The following is a 20,568-nucleotide window of genomic DNA, read 5'->3' on the forward strand; positions in this document are numbered from 1 at the left end:
GTGCGTTGGACTCACGTCGCACTAGGGCTGGCCTTTTCCCGAAAGCTGGGAAGGTTTCACATTACAATTTTTGGCAAAATGCCCAGCATTCCCACAGTACAAACACAAGCCCAGCTGCCTCCTACGGCTCTTTTCCTCTGTAGACAGCTTTTTAAAGACCCCAAGCTCCATGGGCTCTTCCCCCATCACCACAGGTGCCCTGGTTACATGCATGGGTGGCGCACACATTGCTTTTGAGTGTTTACGAGCCTCGAACCTTGCGTCTAAACGCAGCACCTTAGCTACTAAGGCGTCCCAGCTTTCAGCCGGCTCCAAGCGTGCTAATTCATCCTGGAGCATATCACTTAACCCGGCAGTAAATAAAAGCATGAATGCATTTTCCCCCCAATCCAGCTGGTGGCGATACAGGTTAAACTTATTTAAGTAATCCAAAACAGTCCCCTTTCCCTGTTTCAACCGATACAGAGCCCACCCAGCGTTCTCCGTGCGGAGAGGATCCCCAAAAGTATCAGTTAACAACTTTTTGAAATTATTCAAATTGTCCTTGACTGGGTCATTTCCCAAAATTAAATTAGTGGCCCATTGTCCTGCGGGACCGGTCAACAAACTCAAAATAAAGGCCACCTTGCTAGTGTCTGTAGGAAAAGCATGAGCACTGAGCTGAGAAAAATAAAGCTCCACTTGTGCCAAAAAGGTTGGCAACTTGCACCTGGTTCCGTCAAAGCGTTCAGGAGTCAAAACATGTCCTTTCACAGCCTGAGCTGTTTGGATAACGGTAAAAGCCGTTTGCAATTGGTCTACTTTGGCCCTTAACTCATCCATCGTCTTCCTGACGGGTTTATTGCTGCAATAAACTTTTAATGGCGTTGGGCAATCTGTCAAGGACAGAACGCCACAAGATTCAAAGTAACAGAGTTTATTAGATTACAGAACTCAAAAATGCCCGTAAAACACAAGGGCCAGGCAGTTTTTGCCTTTAGGAGCAAAAAGGGGCAAAAGTAAATGTTCAAAAGATAAACCGGATTAAACCGGAGTTTAATCCGGGTAAAAACAAACTGCTTGCTTCAGCCTGGGTATAAACGAAACGAAAGCCAAGGAACAAAAGATACAAAGAATGCAACTAATTGGCAGCAGATTCCTCTCTGCTGCCAACACTGTGCTTAGAGTAACTTGCGTCGCTCCCCCACACACACAGCAGACAGGATCTCCAACACGAGTAAATCAGCCAAGGATTGTAGCAGTTGAGTAGACCAGTTCCGTTCCGTAGATCAAAGCCAGAAGCAGACGTTTGTAGTTTTTCCAAGTCCAAGAAGGGGGGGAAGACAAGCCGTGGTCAGTTCAGTCCGAGTTCTCAAAGCAGGAGATGGCGTCCGTCAAGAAGACGACGGAAGGTCAAGCTAATAAGAGTAAGCACAGGTTTGCACAAACAAATGCCCACACAATCCCTCCCGCCGTCTGACCCTGGATTCCAATCAACTTACGTCACAGCACAGGAAAGCACACAAGTCTTCAGGGAAGCGTCCCACACACACACGGATCCCAAGCGTTTGCCCAGATTACCTTGCCCAACGCAATTTGCAATTGCTCTCAAGCCCCATTTTATGCCAGTTACAAATCTTCATCACTGTCAGCTGTCCTCCTTAACCCGGGCGTTTCCTCATCACTTTCCTCGTCAGAGCTGGAACACCTCTGACTACGCCCAACAGCATCTCCAGCTGTGGATCCCGTCCCATCCCTCCAGCTAAACCATGGGTCTAATCCTGAAGGTCCCCATTCATCTTCTGTCCCATCATGGCCAGTGGCACCCACTTCCTCCCTTACCCGAGTCCAATCCATCTCATCCTCCTCTGAGCTAACCAGCCCCTCCTCCATTCTCTCCGTAAACCCTTCGAAAGACTCCTCGTCAGATGGTGCTGCAAATATGTCTCGCAGTCTTTTTCTCTCTCGCTCCTCGAGAGTATCTGACTCTCGAGGAGTCTTACGCCCACGTCTGTCAGTAACAGAGCCATGAGGCTCAATCATAACAATAAGTGAAATGTTTTGTGCATGAAATGTTTTGTGAGAAGTAGGCAGAATTATCAGGCAGCTGTATTATGCAAATAACTGAACTGAATTTGTTTTAGACATCTGAAGGATCAAGTACAGTGTTTCCACATTTTCCCCAGAGTACACAGGTGAATTTTCTGGGGAAAATTGGGAGACATTCTACTTAATACTTCAGATGTTGAAACCAAATTCAGCTTTTCTCTGTGTTTGATAGGGCTGATATTATTTATTTATTTATATCCAGCTTTTCTCCCTCATCGGGAATTCAAGGAGCGAACAACAAGGTATAAAACATACAAGGTACATTGGGATAAAAGAAGTAGACATAATTTAAAAAAAAACTGAAACATAACTAAGCAGTTAGACCATAATAAAACATGTTGCAAATTAAAATACTTTCAACACTTTAGGTATAGTTAAAACTAAATAAACTTAGCAGCATGGAGGCTTTATTCTCTTAGCTTCACTACAGAAAGCCACATCAGAGTCTTAGGGAAGGGGGAAAAAACTTAAGTTGCACTTCACATCATAATAATGGGATGAGATGAGAAAGAGAAGAAAGGGCGAGAAATAAATTGGGAAACTGGGTTTGCATCATTCTTCCAGAGATTTCTTGAAAGATTGATCAAAAGTTTAAGGCTGATTTTAGTTTGCAGTGTAATGCAGAAGATTGTATAGTCTTGCATTTATGTTGTCTGAATCAAGTTCTCCAGGTATTTGCTTTTTATTACTACAGAACTTAGTTAATATCTTGCTAAATGAACAACTTCTTTTTTTAAAAAAAATCCTATGTGTTTGAAAAGAGCCTAATGCTGTTTGCACTCAAGTTGGCATCAGTGTATGACAGCATTGTGAATGAATCCCCTTCAGCAGCCCTAGTTATCAACATACCTGTTCAGGTCTTGTAAATTCTGGGCTATGGCTTACTTTATTGATTCAATCCATCCGTAATGTGTTCTATTTTTCCCAGTATCATAATATTTTCCAGTGAGTCATGTTTTCTTATGATATATCCAAAATACCTTTAGTCATTTTGGTTTCTTATGACAGTTTTGTCTTGATTTGCTCTCAGACCTATTTCTTCGTCTATTTGGCAGTCCATAGTAACCACAGAACTCTCCTCCAGTGACACATTTCAAATTAGTTGATCATGTCAGTTTTAATTTCTGCCCAACTTCCAAAAATGCATAAAAAATTGGACATATTGTGGCATGAATGATTTTGGTAGTTATTGATATATCTTTGCACTTGAGGATCTAATGTAGTGTTTTCATAGCTGCCCTTCAAAGTCTCAGGTTTTTGTTATTTTTTTCAAATACAGTAGAGTCTCACTTATCCAAGCCTCTGGATTATCCAAGCCATTTTTGTAGTCAATGTTTTCAATATATCGTGATATTTTGGTGCTAAATTCATAAATACAGTAATTACAACATAACATTACTGCGTATTGAATGACTTTTTCTGTCAAATTTGTTGTATAACATGATGTTTTAGTGCTTAATTTGTAAAATCATAAACTAATTTGATGTTTAATAGGCTTTTCCTTAATCCCTCCTTATTATCCAAGATATTCGCTTATCCAAGCTTCTGCCGGCCCGTTTAGCTTGGATAAGTGAGACTCTACAGTACATCATTTAGCCAATATACAGAATTAAAAAAATACTTTAATGTTCTCTACATATAGTTATGTAAATAATATTTGGCCCTTATTTTTCTTTTCCTCATTAATTATTTGGAGTATGGACTGCCAAGGAATTCCAGGATTTGTAGGCTAACTTTCGGAGCAGTGGCACACTGCCTCTGGCCTTTCAAAAGCTATGAACCAAGAGATCACTTAAAAGCACAGATGTAAAATACTCATTTGTAACTCTGCTTTCTTCCTTAACTTTCATCAGTAGTCCTCAAAATCATTGCATTTTCTAATGGTAGTATGGTGTCATCTGTATATTTTATTTGATGTTTCTTCTTTAAATTTCCACATCTCCCTCCTGTAATATTCATTGCACTTTCCTGTTAATATATTGGGCATTTAAATAGATCACATGATAAAATTCACCCTTGTTTGACTACAGTTGTCATTCTGTTTGCCATACTATGTCTTGACAGTGGCGTCTTGTCCAGAGTATAGAATATGTATCAAAATGGACAAAACATATGTGATTTTTTTAGAGTCCATCAGAATTTTTCATGATCTGCACAGTCAAATTTATTTATTTATTTATTTACAGTATTTATATTTTGCCCTTCTCACCCCGAAGGGGACCCAGGGCGGATCACAATGTACATATACATGGCAAACATTCAATGCCATATGAACATAGAGACAGAGACAGACACAGAGGCAATTTAACCTTCTCCAGCTTCCTGAAGGTATGCTCGATTCTGGCCACAGGGGGAGCAGCTGCTTCATTATCCACTGTGACGCCGAGTCCTTGGATAATTCCTCATTCCAAATGCTGCTGGATTATTTTTATGGTGTTGTAAATTAGTTAAATTAGCCTCCCCACATAAGTGGTACCTAAATTTCCTACCTGATAGATGCAACTATGTTTCAGGTTGCTTAGGTCAACAACGAGCAGGGCTGTTTTTTATTTTAATGGTCGGGTGCTCGAGGCTGGCTGGCCTTGAACTCATGACCTCTTGGTCATAGTGATTTATTGCAGCTGGCTACTAACCAGCCTGCGCCATAGCCCAAGCACAGGCTTTCTTATGATCTATAAAGCACAAGTTTATTTTTAAAAGTTATTTGATGTGCTCCACTAGCCTGTATATGTTTGCAATATGATCTCTAGTGCATCTTCCTTTTCACACACAACTTGGATATCTAACACTTCTCACTCCATATGTGATAGAATGTGTTATAAAATTGTGAGCATGTCCTTGATTGTATGGAAGATTTATATTGTGGTCTGATGGCTACTCCAGTTCCTGATGTGTCTCTCTCTCTTTTTAATATACGCATACAAGCCACAAGCAATATGCTTGCCTGCTGTCTAGTCTGTATTGGTGTGGTTAGTGTCTTTCTCTCAAATCTCATTGTCTGTGTATGTAAGAAGTGTAGTATAAAACCAATGTTTCTTCCAACTGGTAGACATCTTGTCAAGAAAATGCAAATCTTTGTCAGTTCCAGAATGAAGAATTGTGTTTAGTACTTTTCATGCTACCTATTCATAACTACTGCTTCAAAATGAGAAACCCAGCTGCTACTTTCAGGAAGGAACTAAAACTTTGCAGTCATTGGGCCCCTCTCAAAAATGTTCTCGGCTTGCAATCATAGAAGTGAAGTGGAGCCATTTTCCTGTGATCAGTAAAATCTTTATTCTTTCTGCTCTTCTATGATGGCATGTTTAAATTCCTAGTTTGAATAGAAACTATATTAGCTTCCTTGACTTTCCAAGTGAGAGTTGGAGAAGCACAGCCCTCTGTGATAGAAGACTAAATATTGCATGCTTTTGTATCTAATTCCTGGCTACAATGGATGTTGGCTTTCTCGGAGATTTACCCTGTACAAAAAAAAGAATATACAATATTTGCATTTGTTTAAGAATTTCAGGGGATAATTTTTAGAAATAAGTAGTAAGTGGCGCCTTTAAAATATTTTTAAATAACTCTACATTAGAAATAATTTTCTTTTCGGTAGCTATGAATGTCTTCAACATGATTTGTATTTAGAAACCATATTTCCCATTTTGGAGATGGTACCAAAGAGGTTCATGAAGGAGTAGTAACATTCAGAAGCTCAAAGAGCAGAAATTTACTGTCTTTGGGGCTGTTATAATTTTATACTGTGGCAAAAGTATTATATTTAGAATTTCATAGATAATGTCACTGACATCAGTATGGAAGTAAATAACAGAGAATAACTACAGACATTAAAATGAGCAACAACCAGTGCAAATGTGTAATGAGTATGGTCACTATGGGAACATATTTAATTAGTAGCTTTCTACTGTTTGTTTATTGTATTTATGGCCCATTTCTGTTTTAAAACTTGCATCTTATGTTTCGTGTTGAAGGTTTCATGTTTCAGTTTCTCATGTGAAACTGCCATGTATTAATATAGAAGATAGTGTGAGGGATCCACATTAGTTACAATGGTGTGCTGTGGGAGAGTATTGGCTATTAGTTGATATCAATGTGAAATTGGAGGGGGTTGGGGAGGGCTGGAGGGGACTGGAGATTGCAGGGCGGGGGGGGGGGGAGAGTGGGGAGGAGAGCCAATTATTGATGGAGAGCTATCGAACCAAATAATTACTATTGGTCCATGGGCTGAAGACGGAGGGGCAGGGCATATTGGGGGAGGAGGGGTCCCAGTGGTTGGGCTTCCATAGGAGTAATATTGGGGAGGGGGAGATACGGGAAAGGGAGACCTAAATCAATTCGGCCTAGGGAACATGGGAGAGTACTTGTAGTTCCAAAACAATCTCCTGGCATGGTAAAACTGAGTACCCAGGATAGCAGTCCCTCAGGATTAAGGATGGTGTTGTTAAATTCCAGGTCTGTAAACGGAAAAATAGCTATCATCCAGGATCTAATCCTGTATATGACATGCATAACGAAGACCTGGTTGGATGAGGCTGTGGGGTGTGTGTGTGTGTTAATCTCCTAGCTGGGTCAACCAGGCTACTCCATGCAGCACCGCCAAGATCTGGAGGGCGGGGAGGCGGGGTTGCAGTGGTCTATAGGGATTCCATCTCCCTAACCAGGTGCCCCATCCCACAGCCTATTTATTTATTTTATTTTATTTTAACTACAGTATTTATATTCCACCCTTCTCACCCTGAAGGGGACTCAGGGTGAATCACAATGTACACATACAAGGCAAGCATTCAATGCATATGAACATAGAGACAGAGATAGACACAGAGGCAATTTAACCTTTTATTTATTTAATTTTTTATTTTATTTATTTAAGCTTCCTGCTTCCTGAGGGTATGCTCGATTCTGGCCACAGGGGGAGCAACTGCTTCATCGTCCACTGTGATGTTGACTTCCTCATTCCAAACATTGCTGGACGATTTTTATGGTGTTGTAAATTAGTTAAATTAGTCTCCCCACATAGTGGTACCTAAATTTCCTACTTGATAGATGCAACTATCTTTTGGGTTGCTTAGGTTAACAACGAGCAGGGCTATTTTTTATTTTAATAGGTGCTTACTCCGCCATGAGCTGGCCTCGAACTCATGACCTCTTGGTCAGAGTGATTTATTGCAGCTGGCTACTAACCAGCCTGTGCCACAGCTCAGCCCAGTCTACCACATTTGAGTGTGTCCACCTGAGGGTAGGTGAATGGGACAGAATAGGGATTTTGCACCCTGCTACACTACAGTCTCCCTGCCTGAGCTAGCTGGGGTGATCTTGGGCCCGGCTTTGAAGTCCAAATATGCTCTATGTGGGGCTGCCTTTGAAGACTGTTTGGAAGCTTCAGGTGGTCCAGCCAGATTTCTCACCAGAGCGGTGTACAGGGAGCACACAACCCCCCTGTTACATCAGCTTCACTGGCTGCCAGTCTGCTACCAGGCACAATTCAAAGTGCTGGCTTTAACCTATAAAGCCCTAAACCAGTGATTCTCAACCTGTGGGTCCCCAGGTGTTTTGGCCTACAACTCCCAGAAATCCCAGCTAGTTTACCAGCTGTTAGGATTTCTGGGAAGGCCAAAACATTGAGGGACCCCCAGGTTGAGAACCACTGCCCTAAACAGTTCTGGCCCTGCTTATCTGTCCGAATGTATCTCCCTCTATGAACCATCTTGGAGATTAAGATCGTCTGGGGAGACCCTGCTCTCGGCCCCACCTCCTTCACAGGTGCAGTTGGTGAGGAACAGGTCAGGGCCTTCTCAGTGGTGGCCCCTCGGCTATGGCATTTCCCCCTCAGCAAAATAAGGTCAGCCCCCTTCCTCTTGACCTTCAGAAAGAAAGAAAAACTTGGCTCTAGGACCAAACCTTTGGCCAATAGTGCAATGCAATAAGTGAAGTGAAATCATGTGAAATAGTGACCGGAATTTGGTTATGTCCTCAGATTGCATGATTTTAATTATGTGTTCTATTGTTTATATTGCTTTTTATTTTTTATTTAATGTATATGTTTATTTTATTGTCTGTTGATATGGCATCAAATTGCTGCCGCTTGTAAAGCTGCTCTGAGTCCCTTTCGGGCTGAAAAGGGCGAAAGATAAAGACAGTAAATAAATAAATAAATAAAATGCATTCACTTAGGGGTAGACCAGCAACTCTGAGCTTGCCTATGCTAGCAAAAAATCCCCCAAAAAACCCTGGACTCATCTCAAATGGAAAGCTATCTTCCACTTGCACAACTACTTCAAATGAGTGTCATGTTTCGTTGTTGTTAGAACTGACTTTGTCTAGTTTTGCCCAAAGTCGGGAGATACTTCAGAGTTTTCTGGAAATTCTGACATCTGGCAATTTCTGGATCCAGTTTAGCCCAGTCCTCTGTCCACACTGCACGTTGGCATTATGACTCATTCCTCTGCTGATCTGTGCAGGGAAAGCAGATGGATTATGATTGTGTCATCACCACTCTTAATTGGTCAAGGAGCTCCTTGTTTGCTCCTGGCTGTTTATGCTTACATTTATTTACTTTGTTTTATATCCTACCCTCTTTCCCTCATGGAGGGACTCAGTATGGCTAAGTACTTCAGAACAGGACACTTGCATAACCAACTTGAAGAATGAAACCATCTTCTCTCCACTTTCTTGGTCACACTGGAGCTTTGTTCTGACATGGGCAGAAATGCCTGTGTGACTAGGTGATCTCCCCTTCTTCTTCCTAATTGCCTGTGCTGATATCAGAATAGGGCGCACTTGCATGACCAGGAAGAAAAGAGAGGAAATTTCCTGTTTCATCATGCTACTCCCAAGGATGCTGTAGTTCTGATATCAGGGGTATCTGCTACTGCCAGGAGCTCATGGAACTCCGTAGCTAGTTGGGGGTGATGGCGGCCCAGCAGAGTGGGTTTGCTCTCCAGTCATGAGAACAACAGCTCCAGATTCTGCATGAATTCTGAGCTGCTCCAGGGCACATTTATATTTTCTTCCATCATTGTTATCCTCTGGTATGGTGTGTATTGATTTGATGCTGGTACTTGAAAGTGTGATCTCTCATGCAACCGTTATTTGCTTACTTGGAGGTTTCAGTTTGGAGTTTCTGGTGCAAACACTTAATATCAAAAAGTTTGTAATACTATGCACTCCTAGAATGCCAACCAGTCTTGAACACTGGTTGTTAAAGATGTCTCAGGAAAAAACATGTATAAGCTGACATTTCAAAAATAACAAATGTAGCGCTGGAAGGAGCTACTATATCATTATGCCCTTCACTATTTTCCCTATCCAAGATTAGTCCCTGTAATTTTGTTACTACATACCACACACAGATGGCTTAAAATAATTCAAAAGAAGCTAGTAAGCCATATCATCCTGGTAAAGGGCTGCCTTACTCAACTGCATTGATTGCTGCTTTCTTTTTAGCACCTCCTTAATGGGCTGTATGTCTTGTCCTGTGGACTGGATATGTGCCATTTGTGTCTATTCCAAGTGCAACAAACCTTGGGGAGCTTGGGAGCTTTAGCAAGGATTTTCTTCTTAGAAAGCTCTTCTTAATGAGACTGATGCTATGGCAATGTGACTGTCCTCCCTCAGCAACAGGAAAGCAGTGAGAAACATGTTTCTGTATAGCATTTGCAATCTAAATTGTAATGCACTCCCATTTTGTCTTATTGAAAATAGAAGAAAATAAGTTGCAGAAGAAAATAAGTTGTACTAAGTCTCTAGTCCTAATGAATATGTGAGATTCCTATGCTGAGCAGTAACTGTTGAAATGTAATTATAAATACACTGATGTACCCAAAGAAGGTAGTAGTCTGCATTGTTTCCCACACTGGTACTGCAGTTAAGGAGAGACATGACTGGCCTTGTGTTGTAGTTGAGTGTTGCATTCACCTTTTGAGCACAGAAGCTATCGTGTTACATTAGTTCCTTCACTAATTGGTTTGCTATTATGCTTATGGGAAAGTGCAGGAAAAATACTCTCTGTCCAGATATTAAAAAATAATAATCCTCAAACCCTTAAGCTTTGTGTTACATTTTAGAAATTTCATCCTCAAGTGACTCAGGTGTATTTAAATATTGTATATCTGGTGGGCTGTGTCCAACTTGGGTGTTTCATGAATGGGAAGCCCCTTCTTGAGGGGGAATTCTTTGCTAATTCTCTCATTGCTCTACAGCTATTCATATTTAGCCTCTCCAGTGCTCTAACAGAACTGGAACTTTGCAACATATGTGCAAGGTAGAAATAATAATTTTAAATAATAATTATCTAAGTTCTTTATATACGTATGGAGAAGAGAACTTAATATGCAATCTGTTTTGTCCTATCTTGACCACAGTCAACCTAATAAGTCAGCTTCAAAGAAAAACAGCAATTTTCCATGATGGTGACTTTGCTAGGATGTCATCCTAGAGGTTTTAGCTTAACTAGGGTATAAAAAAGGTAAAGGTTTTCCCCTGACGTTAAGTCCAGTCATGTCTGACTCTGGGAGTTGGTGCGCATCTCCATTTCTAAGCCAAAGAGCCGGCGTTGTCCGTAGACACCTCCAAGGTCATGTGGCCAGCATGACTGCATGGAGTGCCGTTATAATAGGGTATAGTGAGATGTAAACTGAAAAGCCTATTTTTGTTTCTTGCCTTCCCTGTATCCTTTTGTATGAGAAGTTTAGAAACATTTGCTTCCACTCTTGCTTAATCACAATTAGCCATATTTCATGGAATGTGGTTACTATTAACAGTAATTACTGTAAACAATTCAACTTTGTAAACCACATCTTGAAGTTGATATATTTGAAACTCGACAGTTTCAAATATACTTTTTGACAGTTTTGTCAAAAAGTAATATGAAAAATTCTTCACATTTTTCCTTGCGTCCAGGAAAATAGTGAATGGGAATGCAAAAAGCCTTTTCAAAAAGGAGCTTCACTGTTAGAAGCTTTGTTGACTGACATGGCTATAATGGCGTCAGTTTTGACAGATTCCATTGCTAGTGTCTTGAGAACAGGAACAATAAATACAATGCTGTGGTATCAAACCTGTTGTGGCTAAAGCTCTTGTTGGCCAGAATCTGCATTATTAAGCACCACGAATTATTTGTGGCACCACAGTGAAATGTTTAGTCTTTTAGTGCCTCTGAAATGTTGAAGCTTTTGGTAACAGTTTTATATACATTTTTCTCTGGAATAAATGTTGGTTTACTGGGAAAAGGATGCATGTGTTAATTTGATGTTTATCAGTCTTTTAATTTGCACTTCTGTCTGTGGGATTTTTGAAGTGGTTTTAAATTCTGCCAGCAGAATTCTGAATAGTTAAAAATGAATGTTGTATGTTTTGCAGAGCTCCTGAAATCATTCTGGGTTTACCATTTTGTGAAGCTATTGATATGTGGTCACTGGGTTGTGTGATCGCTGAGCTGTTTCTTGGTTGGCCTTTATATCCAGGAGCTTCAGAATATGATCAGGTAAGTGTGTGATGATAGTTTTGGATTTTCATTAAAATCTGACTTCATAGTTTCACTTGGCTTTAAGATGACTTTATAAAAATATGTCCTATTTTGCTGTGGTGTTGGTAATGCTAAAGGTGTGTGATCTACAGCACATCTTGTTTTCTTAGCTATATGAATGTAACAAGCACAAAATAAGTCAGCATGATCAAGAAATACAAGTTTCACGTTATCTTACCTAATGCAGGCAGTCTCCAAGTTACAAACCTCTGACTTACAAATGACTCATAGTTACAAATGGGCGTGAGACAACAAGAAGTTAGAGAAATATACTCCTAGAAGGGGAAATTCACTCCTGAAAGTGTTATCATGGGAAGCTTTCTCACCAATCCTTGTTTCTACAAGCCAATTTTTTTTAAAATCCAATTCTCAGAGGGTCAGGAAGTGAGGTGAAGTCTTCTGAACAGGGGCACAGACAACCCTCCCCAATGCTATCCTAAGTTACAAAATATACATTTTTGACTGGAGTTACACTTTAAAAATGTGCCTGTTCTGATTTACATACAAATTCAACTTAAGACCAAACCTACAGAACCTATGTTACAGGACTACCTGTAACATAAATCTAACATGGTACAAGACCTACAAGCCATTCTAAATGCCTTTAAGGAAGAAGCATACGAAAAGCTTGGCCTCTCATTGAACATCGAGAAAACCAAAGTGCTCTTTCAGCAGGCACCAGCCAATCCTTCTGCAGCGCCAGAAATTCTGCTTAATGGCATAAAGTTAGAAAATGTTGGCCATTTCTGCTACCTTGGCAGCCACCTCTCCACAAAAATCAACATCACTGAAATACAACACCATCTGAGCTCTGCAAGTGCAGCATTCTTCCGAATAATGCAGAGAGTGGTTGAGGATCGGGGCATTCATAGGGAGACCAAGATGCTTGTTTATAAAGCTATAGTTCTCCCAACCCTGTTATATGCCTGCGAAACATGGATCATCTACAGATGTCACGCTCAACTCCTGGAATGATTCCATCAGCATTGCCTCCGAAAAATTCTGAAAATCTCTTGGGAAAACAGGCGGACAAACGTCAGCATGCTGGAAGAAGCAAAGACCACCAGCATTGAAGCGATGCTCCTACGCTATTAACTCCACTGGACTGGCCATGTTGCCCAAATGCCCCAGCACCATCTCCCAAAGCAGTTATTCTCTTCCCAGATGAAGAACAGAAAACGGATGGTTAGTGGACAGGAAAAGAGATTTAAAGATGGGCTTAAAGTCAACCTTAAAAACCATGGTATAGACACTGAGAACTGGGAAGTTCTGGCCCTTGAGCGCTCTAACTGGAGGTCAGCTATCACCCACAATGCTGTGGAATTCGAAGAGGCACGAATTGAGTTCAAAAGGGAGAAATGCATCAAGAGGAAGGTGTGTCAAGCCAAACCTGACCGGGATCACCTTCTATCTGGAAATCGATGTCCTCCAGAAGAACATGCGAGTCAAGAATAGGTCTCCACTGTCACCTACGGTCCCACCGCCAAGATCGTACTCTTGGATGGCCATCCTATTCAGACATGAGTGATCACTGATGATGCTGCTGATGACATCTATATTGTACCATACTTTCATATATATCATTTTCCTCATTATGTTTTGATCTGGAAATATTTTGTCTGTCTAAAACGTATATTTTTATATAGAGCTTCTTTTCAGAAGTTGATCAGTAGGCTGTTTCATCTTACTTGTTTGATGTAAGGAAACGTGTAACAAAATGTACATTGTCATGAGTGAAGATTGGCATATGGTTTATTTTACAAAACATGTTTGGATTGTACTTGCTGTTAACCAGGCCTTCCTAATAAATTAGCAGACAGGAAGATCTCTATGTTCACTCTTTGCTCTTCCTTGTTGAAGTGTTGTGTGTGAAGTGGCCTTTTAAGGTTAATGTTTTGCACTGCTTACATTAAATCATGAATTTTTAGCACTGTTGGTTTTTGTCAGGAAAGGTAATGCAATGTAGTGAAGTAATGTGTACAAAACAGAAAGAAACCCAAGAAACAGTATTTTCCTTAAATCAAAATTGGCATGCAATTCTGGAACTTTTCTTTCATCATACTTAATGTAATACAGGGATGGGGGAGATACGGGGAAGGGAGGCCCAAATTAATTCAGCCTAGGGAAAAAGAGTTCTTGTAGATCTAAAATGGCCTCCTGACACGGTAAACTTGGATGCCCAGGCTGGCGGTTCCTCTGGATTAAAGGCGGTGCTGCTGAATGCCAGGTCTGTCAATGGGAAAGCAACGATAATCCAGGACCTTATCCTGGATGAGCAGGAAGACCTGGTGTGCATAACGGAGACCTGGCTGGACGAGGCTGGGGTGTGTGTGTGTGTGTGAATCTCACCTAGCTCTGTCCGCCAGGTTTTACCGTGCAACATCAACCAAGATCCGGAGGACAGGGAGGTGGTGTCGCTGTAGTCTATAAGGATTCCATCCACCTGATCAGGTGCCCCATCCCAGAGTCAACCTCGTTTGAATGTGTCCATCTGAGGGTGGATGACCGGGACAGACTAGGGATTCTGTTAGTGTACCAACCACCCCGCTGCACTACAGTCTCCGTGCCTGAGCTAGCGGAGGTGGTCTTGAGTCTGGTGTTGGAGTCTCAGCGGCTCATTGTGCTGGGGGACTTCAATGTCCATGCTGATGCCACCCTTACTGGAGCGGCTCAGGACTTCATGGCCACCATGGCAACCATGGGGCTGTCCCAGATAGTATCTGGTCCCATCCATAGAGCGGGGCACACACTTGACTGTCAGGGATGGGAGGAAGGTGGTGGTATAGAGGAGCTTACCACCGCTCCATTGCCATGGACTGACTATCACCTGATCAGGTTTAGACTTACTGCGCCCCCCAACCTCTGCAGGGGTGGAGGACCTACTAAAATGGTCCGCTCCAGGAGGCTTATGGATCCGGATGGATTCCTGACGGTTCTTGGGGAGTTTCCCGCCACCTCGGCTGGTGACCCTGTCGATGCTCTGGTCGCCCTCTGGAACAAGTAGGCGACTAGGGCAATAGAGACGATTGCTCCGGAACATCACCTCTCAAGTACTTGAGCTAAACCATCTCCTTGGTTCACCGAGGAGCTGGTAGCGATGAAGCAAAAGAAGAGGGAACTAGAGGGCGTGTGGTGCTCGGAGCCGAGCGAGTCAAACTGAACACGGCTGTGTTCCTATCTTAGGGCATATGCTGCGGCAATAGACGCTGCAAAGAATTCTTTGTTTGCAGCTAATATTGCATCTGCACAGAACCGTCCGGCTAAGCTGTTCCGAGTTGTCAGAGGTTTGTTATATCCCGTCTCCCAAGACTGGATCCCTGACAACTCGGCAGCCCGCTGTGAAGCATTTGCTCAGTTCTTTGCGGACAAAGTCGCTTTGATCCGTTCTGGCTTTGACACCGTATTAACGGTAGTCTCCGAGGATGTAGTACGAGCACCTGCTTGTCCAGTTTTGATGGATTCCTTTCAATTGGTTCAGCCTGAGGATGTGGACAAGGTGCTTGGAGAGGTGAGGGCTACCACATGCTATAGACCCCTGCCTATCCTAGCTGGTGAGAGAAGCCAGAGGGGGATTGGCCGAGTGGGTGAAGGTGGTGGTGAATGCCTCCCTTCGGGAAGGCATTGTTCCAGCAAGCCTCAAATTGGCTGTGATCAAACTGCTGTTGAAAAAGCCATCACTGGACCCCACTCAATTGGATAACTATCGGCCTATTTCCAATCTCCCCTTTTTGGGCAAGGTCGTGGAACGTGTGGTGGCCGCACAACTCCAGGCATTCTTGGTAGATACTGATTATCTAGATCCGGCGTAGTCTGGCTTTAGGCCGGGACATGGTACTGAGACAGCTTTGGTCGCCTTAGTCGATGATCTACGCCGGGAACAGGACAGGGGGAGTGTGTCCCTGCTGGTTCTGCTGGACCTCTCAGCGGCTTTCGATACCGTTGACCACGGTATTCTTCTGGGACACCTTGCTGGAATGGGGCTCGGAGGTACTGTTTTGCAGTGGCTCCGGTCCTTTCTGCAGGGTCGTGCCCAGATGGTGTCATTGGGGGGACACCTCCTGCTTGGCTCCACAATCTTTGTTGTGTGGGGTCCCGCAGGGATCGGTATTGTCCCCCATGTTGTTCAACATATACATGGGAGAGATCATCCAGAGTTTCGGGGTGAGGTGTAATCTGTACGCAGATGATGTCCAGCTCTGTCACTCCTTCCCACCTGTCACTAAGGAGCCTGTTCAGGTCCTGAACCAGTGCTTGGCCGCTGTGTCGGACTGGATGATGATGAACAAATTGAAATTGAATCCAGACAAGACAGAGGTCCTCCTGGTCAGTTGCAAGGCTGAACAGGGAATAGGGTTACAGCCTGTGTTGGATGGGGTCACACTCCCCCTCAAGACACAGATTCGCAGTCTGGGTGTTCTCCTGGACTCATCACTGAGCCTGGAGCCCCAGGTTTCGGCGGTGGCCAGGGGAGCCTTCGCACAACTAAGACTTGTGCTCCAGCTGCGCCCGTTCCTTGAGAGGTCTGACTTGGCCACGGTGGTCCACGCTTTGGTTACATCCTGTTTGGATTACTGCAACGTGCTCTACGTGGGGCTGCCTTTGAAGATGGCCCGGAAGCTCCAATTAGTACAATGGGCGACAGCCAGATTAATAACTGGGGCGGCATATAGGGAGCGTATCACTCCCCTGATAAGCCAGCTCTACTGGCTGCCGATATGCTACTGAGCCTAATTCAGAGTGCTGGTTTTGACCTACAAAGCCCTAAACGGTTCTGGTCCAACTTACCTGTCCGAACGTATCTCCTCCTATGAACCATCAAGAACACTAAGATCATCTGGAGAGGCCCTGCTCTCAGTCCCACCTGCCTCACAGGCACAGAGGGAAAGGGCCTTCTCAGTGGTGGCTCCTCGGCTGTGGAACGCCCTCTCCAGGAACATCCGGCGGGCCCCAACTCACCTGGGCTTCAGGAAGAACGTTAAGACATGGCTTTGTGCGCAAGCATTTAATGAATAAGTACTATATTGACGTGGTCTGAACTTAGGTTTATGTGCAGTGGTTCCTTGGAAGAATGGTATTAAGTAACTACGTATATGTTTTAAGCTTGACTAATGTATTTTATGGATTGTTAATGGTTTTCAATGTGTTGCTGTTTTTACTGATCTGTTTGGCATTGAATTTTGCTGGTTGTTGTAAGCTGCCCTGAGTCCCCTCGGATGAGAAGGGCGGGGTAGAAATGTTGTAAATAAATAAATAAATAAAGTGTCTCATTTATCCTTCCAGTGCAGTTGAGGGCATCTTGTAGCCCTTCAGATGGGCTCCTATTAACCCTAAATATAATAGAAAATGACTCTAGTTAAGCAGCATCTGAAGGTCCACAAGTTGCCCACCTTGATTTTAGTACAGTCGAGTCTCACTTATCCAACACTCGCTTATCCAACGTTCTGGATTATCCAACGCATTTTTGAAGTCAATGTTTTCAATACATCATTATATTTTGGTGCTAAATTCGTAAATACAGTAATTACTACATTTCATTACTGCATATTGAACTACTTTTTCTGTCAAATTTGTTGTATAACATGATGTTTTGGTGCTTAATTTGTAAAATCATAACCTAATTTGATGTTTAATAGGCTTTTCCTTAATGCCTCCTTATTATCCAACATATTTGCTTATCCAACATTCTGCCGGACCGTTTATGTTGGATAAGTGAGACTCTACTGTAGCTGGTATTTTTGAATTTCCAAAGTCTGTGGTTGCTCGTGGTATCTTTGATGAAAAATATTTTAGCAGTTGTGATGTTTTAGTTATTATAGTTTGAATGTCATAGTGTGCTAAACCTCCCACATGTGTCCAAAGTCCTCTGGTAGGCAGAGGTGTTTGTTTAATCAGTGACATTGTCAATGACAACTGAAAATGGTTGGATGGTGGGTTCAGTTGAGAAATCCGTTCAGCGTAGTTAGAAACTGATTGGAGCTAAATGATTTAGTACTATCACATTCCATAAACAATAGTGCGGAAAGAGTACTTTAGTTGAAGTGCTCTTCTTGTATTTACATACTTTTCCTAAAAAGCATGAGTTCTTTGCAAGTGCATTAAAATGCTTATAAGAATCCCATCTAATTGTTAAAGCATTTTGGATTGCTCAAGTTTAATGTTTAATGCATTTTAATAAATTGGTCATTAAATAAACATGGGATGTAAAGATATGGGTGACATATATATATGGATATAGATTTGGAACAACAACTGACATTTATTTCAAAAAAAGCTGAATACGTTTGGCAAAAAATGATTTCGTTTCAGCCTAGAAACCTTGTTTCGAAGATTATTTTAACCCCCTCCAGTATATATTCCCTTTCTTGAAGTTATTAAGATGCAAATTCTATTGTTTCTTTCAACGATAGACCAATTAAATTAGTGGGAACCTGACCCCAGAGTTCTGTGTAAACCCCAGTGATTCTATTTGAGACTAGAAGGATTCAAACCAAATACAATTTCCTGGAATTTACAATAGTACCCTTTTTTCTATTTCAGATTCGTTACATTTCACAAACACAAGGACTTCCAGCAGAGTATCTTCTGAGTGCAGGAACGAAAACAAGCAGGTTTTTCAACAGAGATCCAAACTTGGGATATCCACTGTGGAGGCTAAAGGTTTTTATTTTTCTTTAGAATTTGTTCTTTGTAGCTAGTTCTTTAGGTTTCCTTGTTGCTAATGTATCTTAAATGCCAGTCAGATTACCTTATGAAGGTGAGAAACAACAATGTATTTTTTCCTGTTCTTAGATGTTTTACCCTCTAAAATAAATGGTTGTAGCATGTAGAACAGAAGAATAATGAAGGCCAGGTGAGTGACAAATGAAAGGGAGGATTAGGGAAGAATTGGGACAGGCTTATTCATCTCCCTCATATTTTGTCATGCAAGTCTGCTATTATGTTTCATTGTTTTGCTTGTTTGGAAACATTCAATAGAGCTGGCCTAGGAGCCAGATAGAGCTTAGGATTGTGAGAGGTAAGTTGATGAAATATAATGTGTGGAAAAAGATGACAGATTCTATATTGGACATAATTAGAAAGAGAATTTAAAGTGAAGTTTACCTGATACAAATGACATAATGTGACCACATATAGAATACCATTGCTAGTTCTGGTCACAACACTTGGACACAATATTGCGTAACTGGAGAAAGACAGAAAAGGGCAACCAAAATGAAAAAGAAATTGTAATAGTTTCCCTGCAAGGAAAGCTTATAGCATTAGAAGCGCTTTAGCTTATCAAAGATGCAGGTAAATGGATATATGAAATAAATGTATGAAATCATCCATGTGGAGAACCTAAGGTTATTCATAAAAGCTACAAAGTGGGAGAGTCAGAACAGATAACGGAAACACTTCTTCACATGTGCTTGTGTGTGTGCGCGCCTTCAAGCCAATTCTCGACTTAGGCTAACCCCATATATTTCATAGGGTTTTCTTAGGCAAGGAGCACTCAGAATTAGTTTTACCTGTTCCTTCACATAGTACATAATTAATCTGTGGAATTGTCACAAGATATAGCTACATCCTAAGAATGTCATTTTTTACATCAGAGGAAGTATGCCTCTGAATATTAGTTGATAGGGAACATGAGATGGAGGGCGCAGTTGCACTCAGGTCCCAGGCAACTGGTTGTAGTGTGACTCTTGTTTTCCTTTATTTTTGTCATTTTCTTGGAAAATTATCACAACTATACAAAATCTGAACTCTCTAAAACTTTCATTATGACTGCTTTGTGAAATGCCTGATACCTTTCTCTGGCTTCTTTTTATTTGACCATGGAAACAAATGTTAATTTGGCACTGATGCATTTTCACAAGTTTAGGTAACAAAGTTATGTCAGCCTGCCATTTTTGTTCCATAGATCATTCTGTTTTTCAATGGCTAATTGTTTGTTGACATAGCTTTAATTTATGGTATAAAATGCTAATACTTTCTTTCAGTTATTTGTAATTTATATTTTATTTAATAGACTCCAGAGGAACATGAGTTGGAGACAGGAATAAAATCAAAGGAGGCTCGGAAGTACATTTTCAATTGTTTGGATGACATGGCGCAGGTGAGATGCCAATAAGTAATGAGTCTGCCTTTCAAAGTATGAACATAATAATCTAGTCTTTCATAGCAGAAATATTTAGTAATCTGCTTTGCATAGTAGTTAAGGATGTCAGTTCACTCCCTACTCTCTTGGGAAAGAAAAGGTACAGTTTTTGTTGTGTGCCTTCTAATCATTTGCAACTTAGGACAAACCTCTTACAAGATTTTCAAAGCAACATTGATTCATAGGTCAAAGAGTATGATGACCAAGGTCACCCAATGTTTCCTGTCTAAATTGGGATTTGAATCCTGATCTTTTGGAGTTGTAGTCCAACAGTTAAACTACTACTCAATGCTGACTCTCAACATAACCAGATAACATGAGCGAATAAAAATAACTACACATTTATCCAAAAGCAAACCCACTGTGAACCTTGTAGACATGATGTCTGAGTTTTTAGGATAACATTTTGACTTCACTTGTCCTCATTGAAGCATTCATTACGTAATAAAGTAAAATGTTTTCAGTGTCTGTATAAAAATGCAGAAGAGCATGGATCTGAATCTAAAGATTTAAAATTGTATTTTTAAACATATTAAGCAAAACTATTTTGTGTCTCCAATAATAGTTATATATTATAAAATTATGTGTTTTGCAACAATATTACTTTTAACATCTTTCTCCAAAGGTGAATATGTCTACCGACTTAGAGGGAACAGATATGTTGGCAGAGAAGGCTGACCGAAGGGAATACATTGATTTGTTGAAGAAAATGTTGACAATAGATGCAGATAAGAGAGTTACTCCGCTGAAAACTTTGAACCATCCTTTTGTGACAATGAACCATCTACTGGATTTCCCACACAGCAACCAGTGA

At 41.4% G+C, this 20,568-nt stretch overlaps 1 protein-coding gene across 4 annotated transcripts in view; it reads left to right on the forward strand.

The window, feature by feature from the left end:
• hipk1 (homeodomain interacting protein kinase 1) overlaps nt 1-20,568 on the forward strand; it is a 59,777-nt gene that overhangs the window by 15,629 nt on the left and 23,580 nt on the right. For all 4 annotated transcript variants that reach the window (XM_003220560.4, XM_062979693.1, XM_062979694.1 and 1 more), the window contains 4 exons: nt 11,449-11,572; nt 18,152-18,271; nt 19,626-19,712; nt 20,380-20,564. In XM_003220560.4, the coding sequence (XP_003220608.4) occupies nt 11,449-11,572; nt 18,152-18,271; nt 19,626-19,712; nt 20,380-20,564 (516 nt within the window). The remainder of the gene's footprint in view (nt 1-11,448; nt 11,573-18,151; nt 18,272-19,625; nt 19,713-20,379; nt 20,565-20,568) is intronic.

The sequence above is a fragment of the Anolis carolinensis genome, chromosome 4 (genome assembly GCF_035594765.1).
Source record: "Anolis carolinensis isolate JA03-04 chromosome 4, rAnoCar3.1.pri, whole genome shotgun sequence".
In the NCBI taxonomy this organism is placed as follows: domain Eukaryota; kingdom Metazoa; phylum Chordata; class Lepidosauria; order Squamata; family Dactyloidae; genus Anolis; species Anolis carolinensis.